The 19,270-nt window shown below is 29.3% G+C and overlaps 2 protein-coding genes across 2 annotated transcripts; both read left to right on the top strand.

The window, feature by feature from the left end:
* The first annotated feature begins 2,468 nt into the window (after positions 1-2,468).
* VTE1 (tocopherol cyclase, chloroplast / vitamin E deficient 1 (VTE1) / sucrose export defective 1 (SXD1)) lies at positions 2,469-9,478 on the top strand. Its single transcript, XM_028048494.2, has 10 exons — positions 2,469-2,828; positions 2,902-3,146; positions 3,238-3,317; positions 3,859-3,935; positions 4,008-4,177; positions 4,652-4,749; positions 7,665-7,772; positions 8,555-8,671; positions 8,933-9,082; positions 9,169-9,478. The coding sequence occupies exons 1-10, from the start codon at positions 2,602-2,604 to the stop codon at positions 9,343-9,345; spliced, it is 1,449 nt and encodes a 482-aa protein (XP_027904295.1). The 5' UTR covers positions 2,469-2,601; the 3' UTR covers positions 9,346-9,478.
* A 4,462-nt stretch (positions 9,479-13,940) lies between these two features.
* LOC114162734 (bark storage protein A-like) lies at positions 13,941-15,787 on the top strand. The gene is made up of 5 exons (XM_028046697.2): positions 13,941-14,239; positions 14,345-14,412; positions 14,515-14,670; positions 15,000-15,251; positions 15,338-15,787. Exons 1-5 carry the CDS (start codon positions 14,008-14,010, stop codon positions 15,683-15,685), a joined length of 1,056 nt encoding a protein of 351 aa, XP_027902498.1. The 5' UTR covers positions 13,941-14,007; the 3' UTR covers positions 15,686-15,787.
* Positions 15,788-19,270: the final 3,483 nt, after the last annotated feature.

Below are 19,270 nucleotides of genomic sequence, written 5' to 3'. Positions count from 1 at the left end.
GTCACATTTTCATGTTTTCATGGAGAGGAAAAATTCATGCACAACCCATCACCTGCCAAACACTGAATACATATGTTGGTTGAAGTTGAGCTGCAATATTTCATGCACATTAATTACTACTCTACAAAATTGAGTATGAGCATTGATTTGTCCATATAACACTGTTTTTTAATTCCATACAAAATTAGTGAAAAACACTGTCTAACATATATTATAATTTTAATTTAAATAGTAAAATAGTAAGATTTTATAATATTTATGAGTTAAATATTATGTATAATTATAATATTTCGTCATTTTTTTTCTTCATATTCATGTATAATTATAATTGAAATTTAATATAATTAAACAAATATTGTCATGTGTATTATCAACTATAATATTATCTAACTAAAATAAATATAATTAAAACAATTTTATCTTATTGGTGTCGTGAGCTGCAACATCACCCAACATTCACATCCTTAAATGAATTTCAATTATAAATAAAATTCAATTAAAATTGATAAATGAAATTTTAATTAAAACAAAATTCAAATCTAGTTTAAAATAAATATAATTAAAACAATTTTATCTTATTGGTGTCGTGAGCTGCAACATCACCCAACATTCACATCCTTAAATGAATTTCAATTATAAATAAAATTCAATTAAAATTGATAAATGAAATTTTAATTAAAACAAAATTCAAATCTAGTTTAAAATAAAGAGTGATTTTGAAACATCATTTACCTTCACTGAATTTCATTCAATTAAAATAAAAATAAAACACTCTTTACATCCTTAAAACTCTTATGGTTATGATGATAAAGGATTCAGAATAATTTTGTAAATTTAAGTTAAAGAAAGTATTAACACGATAAATTTTATTTTATTTTAATAACTTATCATTTTAATTGTAGAAAATAAAATGTACGATTGGTGTTAATGATTTCATAATTTACAATTTTATAAATCTGTTACGATCTTAACCATACTTGATTTTGACTACCTTGCTAACATCTTTCTTATTATTTGAGCTTTGAGCTTGTTCTTACTTTTCAAATTGTTTGAACTTGTTTTTTTAATACAAGAGTTTTGTTGTCTGTGTTTTGTTCCATGCATAGGTTCAACTTTCGCTATTTAATATAAAAGTTTTGTTGTTTGTGTTTTGTTGCATGATTAGTTTGAACTTTTGCTTTTAATACAAGAGTTTTGTTGAAAGATTAGATTGAACTTTTGCTTTTAATACAAGAGGTTGTTGTTTGTGTTTTTTTTGTTGCATGATTATAGTAAGTTTTTCTTTTTCTTTTAATTGCTCGTTATATATATCAATAATTTCTATGTAATTATTAGAGTTGGTTTATAAATAATAAATTTATAATTTCAGATGTAAAAATTTAAAATAGTTTTATAATAATTTAAAATAAATATGTTTAATATTTTTGAAACAAAACTCAAATAAATTTTAATGTAAAATAAAAATTTTAATAAATTTAATAGTATTAAAAATATTTAATAAAAATAACAATTTTAATAAAAATGTCATTATAATATTTATATAAAGTTAAATTTTATCTCAATTTGAGAAGAGATGAAATTGTTCCATTTAAAAAAACGAGATTGAATTGAGACAAAATAATAAATATAAAAACTAAATTAAGATTTTTCACATAACATTTGTTTCAATAGTATCACGTGACATTATCACTTCTACGTTATACTCCTCTACCATGTAGTAGGACTCTCATTTATCATTGACAATTTATTTTAGTCAAAAAAATAAAATAATTTTGAAAATTTTGAAAAAAGAAATAAATAAACAGACAAACATGTGACACATGAATTAATGTGGTTGATACTGTATTAACATAAATAATTAAATTGTATCGCATCTTGAAAATTAAGAACCCAATTAAGATTGAAAAAAAATACTTGGAAACCTAATCACAATTTTCGAACAAAAGAGAACCACAGGTGTATTTAAATTTAATAACATTACATTCATGCAACTTTAATCCAACCATAACAATAAAAGCTTTATGTAATGTATTTAGTTAAACTTCTCAGATCTTAAATATACAAATTATCTGAATTAGCGACTTCAACAACAATCTCCCATCAACAATAGTATCTAATAATGAAATTTGTACTTATGATCATTAAATGGAGTATTTACCATTAAGGAAAAGGTTTTATCGAATAACCATGTCATTATTCTATATACTCTAATGACTAAATTTTTAGTTCTTAATTTTTGACATAAAATTTAAATTTATTTATATATATTTTAATTTTAAAATTTAAAAGAAATAAATATAATATTTTTAATTCAATTATATTAATCTAGACATAAACCAATTTTAATTTTATAAAAAAAAATTAAAAATATATTTAACCCAAATTTGATATTACCATATTTTCTACCTGACTTTTCTTCCATTGTCTTCTCACCATGCGTTAGTTGAGACCAAAAACATCCATGATGTGTTGAGAGCATAAGATCCATGGTGTGTTGAGCGCCACCTGTGAGTTACCCAATGCAATTGCGTTACGCATTGACTCACTCCCAAACATAAAGTCACACCGCTTTCCCTTCAGCTTCTGCATGCACTCTACACGATGGAAACCAAGTTCTGGGACCCTCCTCTTTGCTCTCACACTTTCCCCCTTCTTCCTCGTCTCCCTCTTTCTTCTCTCACTCTTCGCTTTCCCTCCACACCACCGACCACGCGCCTCCTAGCTCACGCTTCCGTCTCCGACACCCAACAAACTCCGCCTTCTGTTACAGTCAAACCCACTTACTCCCCCACTCCCCCCAATCGAGACCTTCGAACCCCTCACAGCGGGTACTATTTCGCTTTCCCTCCTTCAATTAACGCTTTCAATGTCTCCATTGTTTTTTAACTCTTCAACAATTAGGTACCATTTCGATGGGACTACTCGCAAATTCTTCGAGGGATGGTACTTCAAAGTGTCCATTCCGGAACGGAGGCAGAGCTTTTGCTTCATGTATTCCGTCGAGAGTCCCTCGTTTCGCAAGCCGTTGACGCCACTCGAACAGTTGCAATATGGGTCCAGGTTCACCGGTGTCGGAGCCCAAATTCTCGGCGCCGATGACAAGTATATTTGTCAGTACTCTCCCGAATCGCAATTCTTCTGGGGAAGTAAGGATTGGTTTCTGCACTTTTTTTTTTTTTTGCTCGTATTGTTAAATCACTGTCTTATTCTTTTGATTTGAATCTTGGAAATGCTTAGGCAGGCATGAGCTGATGTTGGGGAACACTTTCGTGCCCAACCAAAACTCTAAACCTCCAAACAAGGAGCTTCCTCCTCAGGTTTATATTCCATCTTTCTACCAAGCACATGGTTATTCCGTGTTAAAGTTTCATCTAAACTCAAATAAGATAAAATTAGAGTCAATTATAGTAGTAGCTGTTTGGACTATTGGGTCACTTGTATCTTATCATCTGAGATGTATAGTTACGCAAACTTTGTGTTAGAGTCCTCCAGTCTTTGGTGAAGATATGTTAAAGATCTTACATTGACCAGTGATGTAATCATAATAGTGTATTGAAGTGAATGACAAGACTTAGCAATCCACTTTTGAGGTTAAACTAGACCAAACTCAAAATCTAAGTCTTCAAGTGATGGTTTTTCAGTGGGACCTGTTTTGTTACTAATTTGGACCTTGCTTTTTCTTGTTGGTAGTTCTTGACTGTCTTGCAAATTGCAATAGGGGGTTTGCTTTCTTAATTTTCCAACAATTTTAAACTACCCAAGCACATGGTTTATATATGTAATTATGTCATAGTTGGCTTCCAGACTGGCCTTCTCTATCTCTGCTGATTATGCTTTGTGTTTGGTCATTCTGCTTAGGAATTTAATGATAGAGTGTTGGAAGGTTTTCAAGTCACTCCCCTTTGGAATCAAGGTTTTATTCAAGATGATGGAAGGTGGGGCTTAGATTTCTTTTTAAGTATTGCATTCTCTGATTCTTTAGTACTTGACATGGATTTTAATTATAGGTCAGATTATGTGGAAACAGTAAAAACGGCTCGTTGGGAGTATAGTACACGTCCTGTATATGGTTGGGGTGATGTTGGGTCTACACAGAAGTCTACCGCTGGGTGGCTTGCAGCTTTCCCTGTTTTTGAACCACATTGGCAAGTATGCATGGCTGGTGGACTGTCAACAGGTGTTTGCTACTTGTTCAGCTATTGGCTATTTGATCTCTTATTTTATTTATTATGATCTAGTGTCCTGCTTCTTACGTCTGAACTGAAATATGATAATTTTAATTGAACTATTGATATGAATAAATCGTGACAGTAACTACTAATGTAATTTGCCAAAGAGATGGACATTGAGTCACTTGAAAGATAATAATAGATAGAAACAATGCTAGTAAGGATTAAACATCTAGAACGTTGTGAGGCTAAAAGCATATAATTGTTGATAGAGCCATAATGTAAGACAGGATAAGAGTAAGTGGTCTTAATCTCCTTTAGAATTTCGAAGCTAGAAATGTAATGTTTGTATAAAGATCGGCTTTTAGGATCATGTTTGATAATCAGTATGTAAAGTGCACGTGTTCTTTAAAGTTAATCACCCCTGTTTGCGATAAGATAGTTTGTCCTCATTCATTTTCCTCATAAAAATTGAATCTCAGGTTGGATTGAGTGGGATGGCGAGAGGATTGAGTTTGAAAATGCTCCGTCTTATTCAGAGAAGAACTGGGGTGGAGGATTCCCGAGAAAATGGTTTTGGGTAATTTTTCTTTTCATCACGAAAGTATATCTTCATTAATCGTGATCACATCAGTTCATCAGCTGTAGCTGGTGTATGTATGCAGTGACAATCATTTTGTCTTTTGAAAAATATGGATAGGGAGTTGTTTCTTCATTTCATTTATATGTTTAGATTTTAAAATAATCAGTTGTCTATTTACTGAATAATCACTAGATGCAAGAATGATAGTCCTTACATTTAGGGCTTGAAGACTTTTAGGTGGTGGAGTCCTTTTGTTACTTCTGCATGATCAAGTATAACTTGATAAAGGTGAAATATAATCTTCTGAAAGGATTAGCTTCATAGTATTCGTGATATATGATAGAACACCAATTAATAGAGTGATAGAGTATAATTCTGAGTATAGACAACACACAGTATACATCAATACAATTGTTGTCCTAGTGATGGAACTCTCTTACAAAGAGTATTCTCTATCCACGAACTGCAAATCGCGACACACTAGTTTAAGGATACACCTTGTCATAAGATATAATCCTAATTCTAAATTGCTATCAGTTATTTTTTATGAATCACTGTCACCATGGAGTTTCTAATAAAGAAGTGATAATTGATTACTAATATAGATAAGTTTTTTCTATCACATGCAGTCCTAATATTGACTGCCTCGATTTCATCAATGGATCCTTCCTAACCAATCTACTTGGATCTTCGTTTCCATCATTACTTACTGGTTGCTGAAACTAGAAAAAAAAAAAGTTTTTTCCTTATTCTCTTCATCCATTTTTCGATAGCAGTTACATATTGGCATAGGGCATCATTATCTCCCAAAGTTACTAACATGAGCTGATTCACCTTGCATTAGTGTAAAGAGAGGAATTTCTCTCCTCATCTCTCCATGTGTTCTTAATTTAAATATTGCAGCAGCTCCTTCCATTTTTCCTTAAAATTCTTTTGATCCCTGTCATTTCATCTCTGCTTACATCAAAAGGAAGTAAGGTCTCCGGTTTGAGAATAACGTGAAGCCACAACCAGAATTTGTGCCTTTTATCTCTTTCCAATTATTATTTGGTTTGGCTCGCTATAGCATTTATAGACATTTACTCAATTTTGCTTCCCTGCTCCAAACTTCAGGGCCAGCAATGCTGTTTGTTGCCAGTTCTTTGACTGACAAGTTTAACTTCCAGTTTTAAGTGATTTTTAGTCATTTCCACTTCAAAATCTCTTGCCAATTTCCATGCCTTGAAGGCTAGATATGGCGTTAAAAGTAAGGATGCTGCATTTGATATTTAGTTGAAGTCTCATCCAAATATTGCTCTGAGGCAGCGTATTTACTTGTAGAGAGGAATTCAAATTTCTCAACATCAATCAAGTATATTAATTTCTCATATTGGTTCTTAAACTCTCTTTCCAAACTTTAAGTGAAATTGTCTTCTATTTCTCTCAAGAGATTGAACCCATGGATGGTTGATTGCTCTGTATTTAGCCAATTTGATGCTAAATAGGGAAAACAAGTTAACCCACTATCAAAGCTCTTTTCTGGGTAAACTCTTTAAACTTATGGTAAACTTGCATGAACACTCTAGTGAAGAAATGCTTAACGAATTTGAACAAATGTAATTTTTATCCAAATTTTACTCAATGATGATTATATTTTATTAGACTCAAATTATTGAAGAAATTAACTCCTTTTTGAGTTGGTTTCAACGTAAGAACTTCTGTTCTTATGAATTTGTATATGGTTTAGTCATCTATGTAGTTTAATTATTTAGCACTAATGTACTATCATACTTTATTAATGTGAATTGTGATTTGCTACTTTTCTTTATTTTTTATGGTGTCGGAAAATTGAATTGTTGGTGTATTAAGAGTATTATGTTATGCATATATGTCATTAATAGATTTTGGATATTATGTTTTTTATTTGGTAAACTTATGAGTTTATGGAAGTTTCACGAGTTTACATTAACTCTCTAGTTAACATAAACTCTTGAGTTTGGCAACTATGTTTCTAAGTATGGTTTTGTCCCATTGATCCATCCTACAACGTCTTCCCCATTGAAGGTGGGCAGTTTTGCTTTCTTAACTTCCGTACAATAGTCACTCATGCTTTATGAAGCTTGAACACACCTTATAGATGGTGTGTTCCCATGTCCGGTACGTATTAGACACCGACACACATCAACACTGTTTCTCTCTATTTTATTATCTTTTCCTTCTCTGTTTCTCGAGGCTCCTTCCACCAAAGTAAGGTTCTATCAATACAGCAATACAATTGCTGTCCCAGGAACAAAAGTGTCCTACTGGGAGTACTCTCCATCCACAAACTGCAAATAATGACACATTGAACTAATTCTACACCCTACTATTAGTCTAATCCTAATACATAATCGTCATCAGCTATTTCCTATGAATAACTACCACCATGCAGTTTCAACTATTGCAGTGTAAGTTATTTTCTATCTGTGAGAAAAAGAGAAAATATTTTTTTCAGAATAACTTGATGTTTTTTCCAGCTGCAAAAAAAATTTAAGAGTATTACAAAGATAATTATTGGCAAAACAATTTATAAGAGAACAATTAAGATACCCTACTTTGTAAGAGGCATTGAACCTAGCTATACCTAGTATCAGTAGATATCTTGGCAGAAACGGCTAATGGAAAAAATAAACATGAAAGAGGCTCTTATATCTTAAAATATTTCTGTTTCCCAGCTTATTATATATACTTCTTAACAGTTGCCTCAAATCCACCGATGGATCCTTCTAACTGACCCACTTAAATATTGGTTTTCATCAGTAACTAAGTGTATTGGAATTTTTACAGCTGGTTAATATACTTCTATTTTATATTAATGGTTACTTATTGTTACCAATATTTGGATTAGTGTTTGTATATTTTTATGCATATCAAATTGTTAATGTCTCGTGCAGGTTCAATGTAATGTTTTTGAAGGTGGTAGTGGAGAAATTGCACTTACGTCAGCTGGTGGATTGAGGCAAATTCCTGGAATAACTGAGACCTATGAAAATGCTGCATTGGTAACTTTATACAGCATTCGCTATCAGTTTGACATATTTATTAATTATATTTCACTGGCTTCATGTAATATTAAGTTTAGCTCCGAAATAAATGGTGGGGCGAGGGGTAATGGGACATTCTCTATGATTTGACAAAACCTTGTGTGAGGATGAAGACAAGTTTTTTTTTTTTTATTTCCTCAGTTTGGTATTAATTGCATTCCTAACACTTCAAGGAAACTTTGTCCACCGTCTGCAATCCTGAGTGATGGGGAGACTGGTGATAGTTATGCAATTGAAGTGGTTTAATTAGGTCAATATTTCTTTTGGAATTTTTCTAACTATAACATGTCTAATGTTTGATAGTAATTTTTTTTTTTCCTTTTTTTGGATCTAAACTTTTGGTGAAAGTTTCTTCATGTTCTTGTTTTATGATTTTGTTTTCTTTAGTATACCCCTAGATTGGTTGTTGAAATTGTGGACACTGGTTACGTTTGTCCTGACTTTTGTAAATCCTTATCTGGTCTCTAACTTCCAAATAATATTCACCTCAATCCTTTTCTACCTCAATTTACATTGATTTTAAGGACCAAAGTGAATGAGTTCATGAAAAAAGTCAAATAATTTGAAAAGGTTAGGGAGGGACTAAAGAGATCAGTTCTTACAATAATCTAGGGCTTATTTTTCTTTTCTACTTATTCTTTGCTCGCAACGAACAATTAATCTTTTTAGTTTTTATTATTTTATTATTCTTGATCTTTTTTTCTTAATTTTATATTATTTTGTGTTGCAAACTGCTGCAGATTGGAATTCATTACGATGGAAAATTTTACGAATTTGTGCCATGGAATGGTGTTGTTAACTGGGAAATTGCTACTTGGGGTTATTGGTTTATATCAGGGGACAATGGCAAATATGTGGTAATTATACCTTTCTAAGTACTTTTTACCTTTTTCAGTCGTTTAGCCAATAGTTCGCACAGTCCACACTAATTAAGTCATTGAAGTTTGCATTTCATTTCCGTTTAATGAGATCTATAAACATTGGAGTCGTAATTGCGTGTGAAAAGAGGGAAATCAGTTGAATCAGCTGAACATATTAATGGTTATACGATTGAATAGGTAGTGGGAATTGCTTTGGTACTAGAGTATATCAGACACAACATATTGTTATTTTGACAGGTTGAATTAGAAGCAACAGCAGAGGATCCAGGTACAACATTGCGTGCTCCAACAGCAGAAGCTGGGCTTGCCCCTGCTTGTAAAGATACATGTTTTGGAACTCTAAAACTGCAAATGTCGGAACGAAGATATGATGGCAGCAAGGGGAAGGTCTTACTCTTTTTCTCACATAAATAAATTGTTTATAAGATTTGGTATTTAGTGGAACATTCTCATGAATATTTGGTAAATGGCAGATAATTTTAAACGTTTCAAGTAACATGGCAGCTCTAGAAGTTGGAGGAGGTCCATGGTTTGATACTTGGAAGGGAAAGACATCAACACCAGCAGCCCTAAAACGTGCCCTTGAATTACCCATAGACGTAGAAAGCATTTTTAATCTTGTTCCTCTGTTTAAACCACCTGGCCTGTAGTCAATTGGTTTTTAATTTAATAATGCTCCATAATGCACGCATGCTCTATTTTTACCATTTTTCTTATAATAGTGCATGAAAGGATTCAAAATTTTATCATATGAATAGAAAGGGATTGTTGTTGAGAAAAGAAGTATAGAATAACGGTGTTTACATTGATTTTAGGAACAAAAGTTTTATACGTCGGCGATTCTTGACTGGGTTAAAATATATTTAGTTATTGAACCTTAATATGAAATTGGAATTTATTAAAAAAAAAATTGTTTTCAAATTTTAAAAATAAAGAGATATACTCATTCTAATATAATTACATTATTTTTTGTTAACAAGTTAAATATATTTTTTAGTTGATATCAAAGTGAAAACATGTTAAATGGAATAAAAAATTAAAATGTTAACATGGAATATATTTGATCTATTACAAAAATTTTAACATTTGATTAAAAAAATTATTTTATTTATTTTTAGAATTTAAAGGTCAAAATGTATTAAAATTTTATATTAAGATGAATTTTAATTTTGGATTAAAATTTAGATACTAAAATTATATTTAAATGTTATTTACTCTAATATCAAACTATGTAAAAAAACCGTGAATGTTAAATTGTCAGATACATTGAAGAACTTATTTGTATCTTCTATTTTAAAAAATTGTCAGATACATTGAAGTTTAAATTTTGGGTTTATTTAAGTTTTATTAAACATTTCATGTATAAAATATTATTTTGCCTAAGTCCTTGATTCTTTTAGAATAATGCGACTACTATTATTTTATTTTTGTATCTCTAGTTTTCTTCAATTTGTCCTCATTCCCTATTCAAAAGATGGAATGATAGAATAAAAGGTGTTTGGAGCAAATAACAATCACGTTATTCATTAAAGCTAAAGTGAAAGTGATAGAATGTTTAAACAAAAATAGAAATATTTTGAATAATAATAAAATGAAAATTTATAATAAAAACTTAATTTTGAGAATACCTGTTAGCGTAATATTAGAGTAATATTACGCTAATATAATAGATGGAATATTACGACATTTTCTTAACTTAGTTACAGGAAATGTTGCTGTATTTTTTTTAAATTAAGTATGGATTATTGTATATAAGTGATTCATATATCACTAAATAATACACAATAATAAATATAATATTTCTTTCTATATGTTTCGTATATTCTTTCACAAAATACTCCTTAATTAAGTTTTGTATCTACTTTCCAATAAATCTAAAGAAATTTGGCCACTAAATGAGTTTTTCTATAGTACCTTGTGTCTCTTTCAGACTTGTTAACTAGTTGAGAAAGGTGGTGTGTTTGAATTCAATTTGCTAACTGCGAGTAAGATTTCGTGGTGGCAATGTTGTAACTTGTAAGGTATACCAACCCTCTTTCATCATATTTGTTACTGTCGCCAAGGTTGACTTCATTGTTTTCTTTTCAGATTTATTTATAGGATACATCTTAACCAATAATTTGAAGAACTAAAATAATAGATTCAATGAGTACATAATAATTATAATATATATATATATATATATATATATATATCCTTCAAATATTTGAATTCATCATTAATTAGATTTAAAGGTTTGAATTTTTTTAATGTAAATAATTACATTATTTAAAAAAATTCCTCTTTTATTTTATTTTATAATTTTGTTTTAATAATTTTCTTACAAAAAAATGATTTTTTTTTGTGTAACACAAAAATGTGAAGACATAAAAAAATTAATTAAGCGGTCAATCACTAATGATCCTTTTATTAGGTTGCTTATGGATATATTTGTGTGTAGGTTATGTTATTCTCTATACATTTATGTAGAAGAATAAGTGATTGGCTATGCACCAATACTTTAATTTGGATCACGTATCCGTGTCAGACACGTATTATGTTTGATATTTTAGGATATTTTATCAATATTTATCAATAAAGTATCTAATTTATAAAATCGTAGTATACTACAAGAAAATATTTGAAATAATGACCAAATTTAGTGATAAAAAATAATTAATCATTATATAGTGACCAAATTGACAACTAAAATAGTTTAAAAAAAATTATAATTGGTCTTTAAATTGATATTTAGAATAATTTCAATTATGAATTAATTTCTAAATTGGTCACTGACATTAACTATTAGGTTTTGACTACCAAAATAATTGGTCTTTAATTAGGAAATTTGGATTCATACAATAACAATCACGTATCCAATATACGTGGTGTATCTTTGCATCATAGGTGATCAGTGTTCACATAATGAATTGACTTAATTTTTAATTTATAGTTTTTTTTAGTGTTAAACTTTTTTTTTTATTTATATTCAGGAAAACTTATTACACTTAGTTTGTGAAAGATGTATTTCTAACAATTTCGACGTGGGACTTACCTCTGAAAGATATATTTCCTAACAATTTGGTACCTTTCATTTTCTGAAAGATATATTTCTTAACAATTTCGATGTGGGACTTACCTCTGAAAGATTTATTTCCTAACAATTTGGTACCTTTTATTTTTTAACAATTTCAATGAGGGGCTTAGCCTCTGAAAGATATATTTCCTAAAAGTTGGTACCTTCGCTTATCTATAAACGCAACGCTCTCTTCTCTTTCATTTCACTTGCTGAAAAGATGAGAGGTGCCAATAGAGTCGTGCACGTGTTTCTGACTGCATTTTGTGTTCTTCAATATTTCAATAAGCTATTAAAACTCACAATTTGGTTTACAATTAAAATTCACAAAATATTTTAAAACTTGAAATAGAATAGTAATGTAATGAAAATTAGAAAATAGTTAAAGGAATAACTCAAGGTGAGAAAAGACAAGAACTTTAAAGTGCCGTACGAGAAACTCGGGTGATAGATTTCAATACTTTAGATATAAAATAATTATTAGTTCCAAAAATAGTTTTTAATCAAGAGTGAAATAGAGTTTTTATTGTATTTGAAATTCATTTGAGAATTTTAATTATTACATTTTTTTTAATTTTTGTCGGTTTTACAAATTGGTGGCATAATAATGAACTTTTCAATAATTATAGATAATGTGAAGAATAGACCCTTGCATCACGTGGCTATATATTTAATATTTATAATATTTTGCTTTTTACATTATATAATATTTTACCGATTATAAAGCATGCTAAAAGACTCCTCAAAAATATCTTGTTACTGGTATTGAAAAATATATTATGCTAAAAAAAAAAACTTAAATGATTTTCAAAAATAAGTAATTAATTTGTTAAAATTTGAATTTACATACTTAACATAAAAATGAAATTTTGACTTTTAATATTTATTCCAAAAAAATATATTTCCTGAATTAAAACAAAAATAAACAAATTTGATTTATCGTCCTTCTGATGAGTCAAGTTTGTAGATAAATTTAAATGGATAGAATGTCCCTTGAAAACTAGGCAAAACTTTATAAGTCAAAGTCTCGAGATAAATTAAAAGAAGGCTTCCAATTGAACTCTCAACGCTGGTATTTGGTGTCATTTTCCTTTTTTTATATATATATGCAGCTTAAATTTTAATTATTTAAAAAATGTGCATAGTTAAAATTTTCATTGTCAAATAAAAATATAATTATATATTCAAATATTTTATTTATTACAATATATTTATATTTAGAAATATTGTTTATTATAAAATGTAAAGTTATACAAAAAAAAATAATCATTGTGCAATACACAAACTAAAATACTAATTTATTAAACATATTTTAAGAATGTATTGTTAATGCAATACTCTTTGTTCCATTGATGGGTTCCGATGTATGTTATCATAAAATTACCAAAATAGAATGAAGTTAAAAGTTATTATCTAGTTTCTTAAATTATATTTATTTAAAAGCAGAAAATACGATGTATATATTATTATTTTTACTTATCCATGTTAAAGTGAAACATAATTTGTTTTTTTTTCTTCTAATCTTACAATTTTTAAGGATATTTGTATTTCCCTTTGTAGAAGAGATCTGCTACTGCTAGTCAGAAACTCTCTTGAATAACTTGTTGTGTTTTGTTTATCTCGCTTACTAATTAAAATAATCTTTAGTAAAAGTAAGATGATTAATTAAGAATTATAAATTTCAATTTGTAATAGATTTTTTGAAGTTACGTTTCAGTCCTTCTTAATTATGCTTGTCCTTATTAGGTTAGGTGCTTGTGGATAAATTTGTGTGGATGAGTAACGAGAGGAGAAAAGAAAAGTCAAGAATTTTCTTGTTAACGGAGGAGATTTCACCGAAATGATTAACATGAATGAGAATCGAGTTCAATCATATAAAACATTAACATCATTCTTAATTTAAAATTTTAATGTGAAACTTAAATTCATACTTAAATTCTTAACGATAAAAACTACGTGAACAGGTTTATTTGAATCGGCTGTCGTTTAAAGAATAGAAGACAAAATTAAGTGACAGGTAATTTTTAATTAAGAATTTGCGGTTTTTTTATTATTTTAACTTTTTATTTCTATTCAACTAAACTTATTACACTTAGTTTTTGAAAGATATATTTGGTCAGAATTTCAACGTGGGACTTGGCTTCTGAAAGATATATTTCTCAACAATTTGGTACCTTTACTTTTCTATAAAACGCAACGCTCTCTTCTCTTTCATTTCACTTGTTGAATAGTTGGTGTTCAGAAATCAGGGATAAAGATGAGAGGTGTCAATAGAGTCGTGTACGTGTTTCTGGCTGCACTTTTGTTCTTCAATATTGCTGAACATGCTTCTGTAACTTGTGCTTTGACACATGAGTTGCAAAGAAAAATCGCAGAAGCTAACGAAAAGGGGCCTTATCTAGGTTTAATCATACCAAATTCTTTTGAATTTGACCCTCTTCTTCAGAACCCAGGCTACACACCCAATGACACCATAATAGACTTTGCAGGTACATGCATATGTAACATTCATACAAAATATTATTAATTATTATAACTTTCTATTTTCTCATTTTCATCTATATGAAACATTTTTTGGCTAATAATTAATGAAGGAAAGAGATTTCGGTTTGGAGTCATTGGTGACAAGCCTGTCATACTGGTGATGACAGGATTGAGCTTGGTATATATATATGGCTTCGTTTTCCTTTTTATTTATTTTCCTCTATATATTTCTATGGCATATTCATTATTTGGAATTTGTTTTTGTTGCTGAAATATGCAGATAAATGCAGCTATAACAACTCAGCTTCTGCTGAGTTTCTTCGCAGTAGAAGGAGTAGTGCATTACGGCATTGCTGGAAATGCAAACCCTTCCTTGCATATTGGAGATGTAACCATTCCAAAAGAATGGGCTCATCTTACACTTTGGAGCTGGCAGGTAAATATACTTTAGTCTCACACTATGATGCTTCGACGCTTAGACACTTCTCATAGATGGACATCCATATAAGACATAGTATGTCTAATTTGAAAAAAATATTTTTATCTTTGATTGACTATTAAAATAAGGAACAAATTTTATATTATCACTATTTTTCAATATTCGATATTAGACAGATAGATTAGATTTATTTTAAACTTAACATATATATATATATGTCGTGTCGCGTATTCTGTATTTTTCTAATTTAGTCGTATTTTCGTGTTTGTACCCGTTTCCGTATCCGGACAACATAAGATTTAATGAATGATTTGGGTGTTGAGCAGAGACATGGACTGGGAACTGATGATAAGTTACCCTTGGAAGACAATGGAGACTACACGAGAAATTTAGGGTTCTTAAGATTTGCAGATTTCACCACAAACGTAAGTGCAGAAAGTTCCGCTGACAACCAACTAAACAGGATATGGTACCAACCAGAGGAAGTTTTTCCCGTTGATGGCGTTCCGGAAGAAAGGCAACATGCCTTCTGGGTTCGAGTTGATTCCGATTACTACCGTATTGCTGAAAAACTTCAGGTGAATCACCCTGAACCCTAATTTTCTACCCAAAAAAGCAAGAAGTAGAGATTGTAATGGTAAAAAGCAGTGATGTTAACGTTCAGGGGTTGAAGTTAGAGTCGTGCGTAAACTCGACGACATGCTTAAGCTCAACACCGAAGGTGCAGTTTGTGGAGAGAGGAATTAGCCAAAGCATATACGTGGACAATTTGGCATACAGAACATTCATCTACAACAAATTTGAAGTGAGTCCGGTGGACATGGAAACTGCATCGGTGGCTCTTATATGCCTTCAACAAAGGAAACCTTTTATTGCTATTAGGGCTCTCTCCGACTTGGCCGGTGGTGGCTCCGCCGACTCCAACGAAGCCGATACCTTCTTATCCATGGCCGCCGCTAATTCTGTCACCGTCGTCATTGAGTTCATTAAGCTCTTATCTTCCCACTCTTAAGTAACAATCCATGTAACAAACAACTTCACCGTAGGTTGCTTCCCAATAACAATAAGAATCCATGCATTCAACTTTAAACAAGAAAATAATCTCTTCATAACATATTTGAAAGGTTTTTTTTTTCTCATATAACAAATTGAATGTTGAGATAGAGTTTATGAGAATTTGATATTTTGAAACTGGTGTTAATTTTTTTTTTTTTTGAAACAGACTTAATTGAAACATTTTTTTTATAAATCGAGACTTGAAACATTTTTTTATAAATTGGGACTTAATTAATAATTCTTTTTTAATAATGGATACTAAATTGATACGTCTGAACCAAATTAACTGACTAATTAAACCTTTTTAATATTATATACATTCATTTCACCACGTAACGTGATCTAAGGAGTCTAATTTCTATGAATACATTTCCATAAATAAATAACAAATAAGTGCATCATAATATTAAGAAAGATGGGAGAAAAACATCTCAAATTGACATAGTACAACTATGTGCTATCATCATCTTCATCCAACATTTGATTGTCAATTACTCGCAAATTCAATTAAAGAATGAATAGTGTTTGACATTTTTCAAGAAGATGCGACATAAATAGCCACAAATAAACATTATTGCTTCCGAGATGTGACTAATGAAAATTTAGGCTAATTAATTTCAGATTGTATTTAAGCACAAAACTCTTAATATTTTAAAAATATATTTCGATGAAACCATTTTAGATATTGACAAAAAAAACTTTATTTCACTTTTTTGGACAAAATGTGACATGATTTATGTGGTGGGGAAAGATTATGTATGTCACACACATCTTTCTCTGTGTATGTTGCATCAATGTGACTTATATTGGTGACTTTTTCTTTTTTTCCAAACACAACTTAATGAGTTTTACTTTTCTTCATATTTTTGTATAGTTGTCAATGGAGTGGTTCTTATTTTCTTGATATGGAGTGAAACTAAACTTTTTTTAAAATGTTTAATGTGGAAGCTTGTCTTTCTTCTGTATTTAAAAAAAATATTTTTTCACATATAGAATATGTTCCATCACTCTCAACATTGTAACCCAATAATATTTGTCATATGCAGAAAAATAATTGATAGTAACAAAACCAATAAACATATTTTCATAATAATATATATAAGATCTTTTGCAAAAGATTTTTTCTTCGACACAAATCACGTGATTCATTCGGTCATCAATAATTGATTCAAAAACATAATTAGTTTGGTTCAAGATCGCTGGCGCATCTTAAAAAAAATATTAAATGGGAGAAATAAAATAATATACTTAAAATTTATATATTTAATATTATTATTATTAATTTAATACAAATAAATATATAATTTAGTATAATTATAACTATAAAATAAATTATATATATTTAAATGATTGTCTATCTTTTTTTTATATTCTTGAACTTGTCACATAATTTAGTCATAATTAAATTTTTTAGTTATTTTTTTTAATATAAATAATTATATTACTTGCAAAATATTTATTTTTCATTTTATTAATATATATATATATTGATTCAAAAAAGTCATCACATACATTTCATTTAATTGTTATGTGATGAGCAACAATATTGTCCTCTTTTGATCTTTACTTTTCTTTCATTAATTTTAAAAAATTAATTTATTCTTTTGTTTTTCATCAATATACCTATTTAGAAAACAAGTTTAAGACTAAAAAATAATTTATCATAATCTAATAAAAAATTGAAAGACATAACTACTACAAAAAATTATGATAATCAAGTCCACTTAAAAATTGTCTATAAAAAATCACATAATACATTACTCACTCTTCTATATTCATAAAAAATAATATACAAAATGTCATGAGATAAAAAATAATGTTAAATATTAAACAAATATTTTACTACCAAGTGAGACAAGAAAAAATTACCTTTTTTTTTTCTTTAAAAGTGGAAGAAAAGATATAAAGAATGAGGACAAAAATAATGAGTTCTGTTTTAGATAAGGGTGAGAGATGAGTACAACATATGAAAAACTCAAAAGACAATGCAAAAAGAATTTTGAAAATTTTCTTAATAATTTTTTTCTTTATTATATTTGATTTTATGTTTTACTATTTGTTAACATTAAATATTATACTTTATAAAAGAAATAAAAAAAATACCTAATTTAATTTTCATTAATATTTTAATATATTATTACCTAATTTAAAAAATACATATAATTTAAAAAATTTAAAAATATACAATTTAAAAAATTTTAAATACATATAACTTAAAAAATTAAAAAAGTTTAAAAAAAATTGAAAAAGTTTAAAGGTCGTGGTTAGGGATGTCAACGGGACGGGTAGGGTACGGGTAGTAGCTCCCCCGTACCCTACCCGCTGGATAAATATTTGCCCCGTACCCGTACCCATATCCGTCGGGTACTCGTTATGCGGGTACCCGCCTATTTTTTTTATATCCGCGGGTATCCACGGGTATCCGCGGGTATTTACAAAATTATTTAAAAAACAAATATTTAATCATGAATTCAAATAAAATAAAATACATCATTGTCATAAATTTTAAATAAAGTTCAAATAAACTCAAGTCTATACAAGACCAAATAATTATAAAAGTAAATATAAAATGACGTTCAACACAATAAAAATTCTTTAATTAGTGTTTTGATCAAAAAGTCAAATTTCTCCAATTGATTCCTAAAAAATAAACAAAATAAACAAATAATAATCCTCAATTGTCATATGCCAAATATTCTTATTTTGATTCCATCATTTGACAACAAGCATACCATAAACGTCATTGTCTATATTGAATTTGATGTATTTGCCCAATCTTAAAAATAAAGGAAAGAGAAGAATGTCAAGGGGTGTACTTGGAAGAAGACAACGAACCAATACTTGAAGTTTGAAGAATAAAAACAGAAGACAAGATGTGCAGCTTAAAAAAAATTTGGCCAGAATATTTTTTACTAATATATATATATATATATATATATATATATGAGGGTACTTTTTTGAATTAAATTTTAGCGGGTACGGGTATCCACAGGTACGGATACTATGATACCCGTACCCGCCCCGTTAACATGCGGGTATAAAAAATACCCGTACCCGCAGGTAACGGGTATCCACTTTTAATATCCATTTTTTACCCATTGTGAATTTTATCCGCTGATATTTACGGATACGAATTTTTTTGACATCCTTAGTCGTGGTCGTACCTGCTTCTTAGAACTCCACCAATGTTCATCATCGACAACTCCAACAATTTACCATCTTATGTCCATGTCTTATGAATTTTTTTTTTTAATATTTATTAGAGAATATTTCCCAAATTTATCGATACTTTAGTTTAAATCGTTCACACAAAGAAACCTAAATATTTATGCATAAACTATTACAAACATTATATTACTATGCATGTACTAATCTATATAATCGGTACAATGGGACGAATCTTTTTAGGAAGAGGAAGGGCCCTCAAATTTTGAAATTATTTTAATATATATATATATATATATATATATATATATATAATTTATTAAATTTTTTAAATTGTAGATTGTGTATTTTAGGAATCGATGAAAATTAAATTGTA

This window comes from Vigna unguiculata, chromosome 9, assembly GCF_037176805.1.
Source record: "Vigna unguiculata cultivar grain cowpea cultivar isolate G323 ecotype 2 chromosome 9, ASM3717680v1, whole genome shotgun sequence".
NCBI classification, from domain to species: Eukaryota; Viridiplantae; Streptophyta; class Magnoliopsida; order Fabales; family Fabaceae; genus Vigna; species Vigna unguiculata.
The sequence above is the reverse complement of the archived record's forward strand: the minus strand, read 5'-3'. Positions and strand labels throughout refer to the sequence as shown.

Excerpts from the sequence above, each read along its gene's own strand:
- VTE1 (XM_028048494.2), top strand. The coding sequence starts at position 2,602 with ATGGAAACCAAGTTCTGGGACCCTCCTCTTTGCTCTCACACTTTCCCC. Across the intron at positions 8,672-8,932 it reads GGGACAATGGCAAATATGTG|GTTGAATTAGAAGCAACAGC; the intron begins GTAATTATACCT and ends TTATTTTGACAG. Across the intron at positions 9,083-9,168 it reads ATGATGGCAGCAAGGGGAAG|ATAATTTTAAACGTTTCAAG; the intron begins GTCTTACTCTTT and ends GGTAAATGGCAG.
- LOC114162734 (XM_028046697.2), top strand. The coding sequence starts at position 14,008 with ATGAGAGGTGTCAATAGAGTCGTGTACGTGTTTCTGGCTGCACTTTTG. Across the intron at positions 14,413-14,514 it reads TGATGACAGGATTGAGCTTG|ATAAATGCAGCTATAACAAC; the intron begins GTATATATATAT and ends TGAAATATGCAG. Across the intron at positions 15,252-15,337 it reads GTATTGCTGAAAAACTTCAG|GGGTTGAAGTTAGAGTCGTG; the intron begins GTGAATCACCCT and ends GTTAACGTTCAG.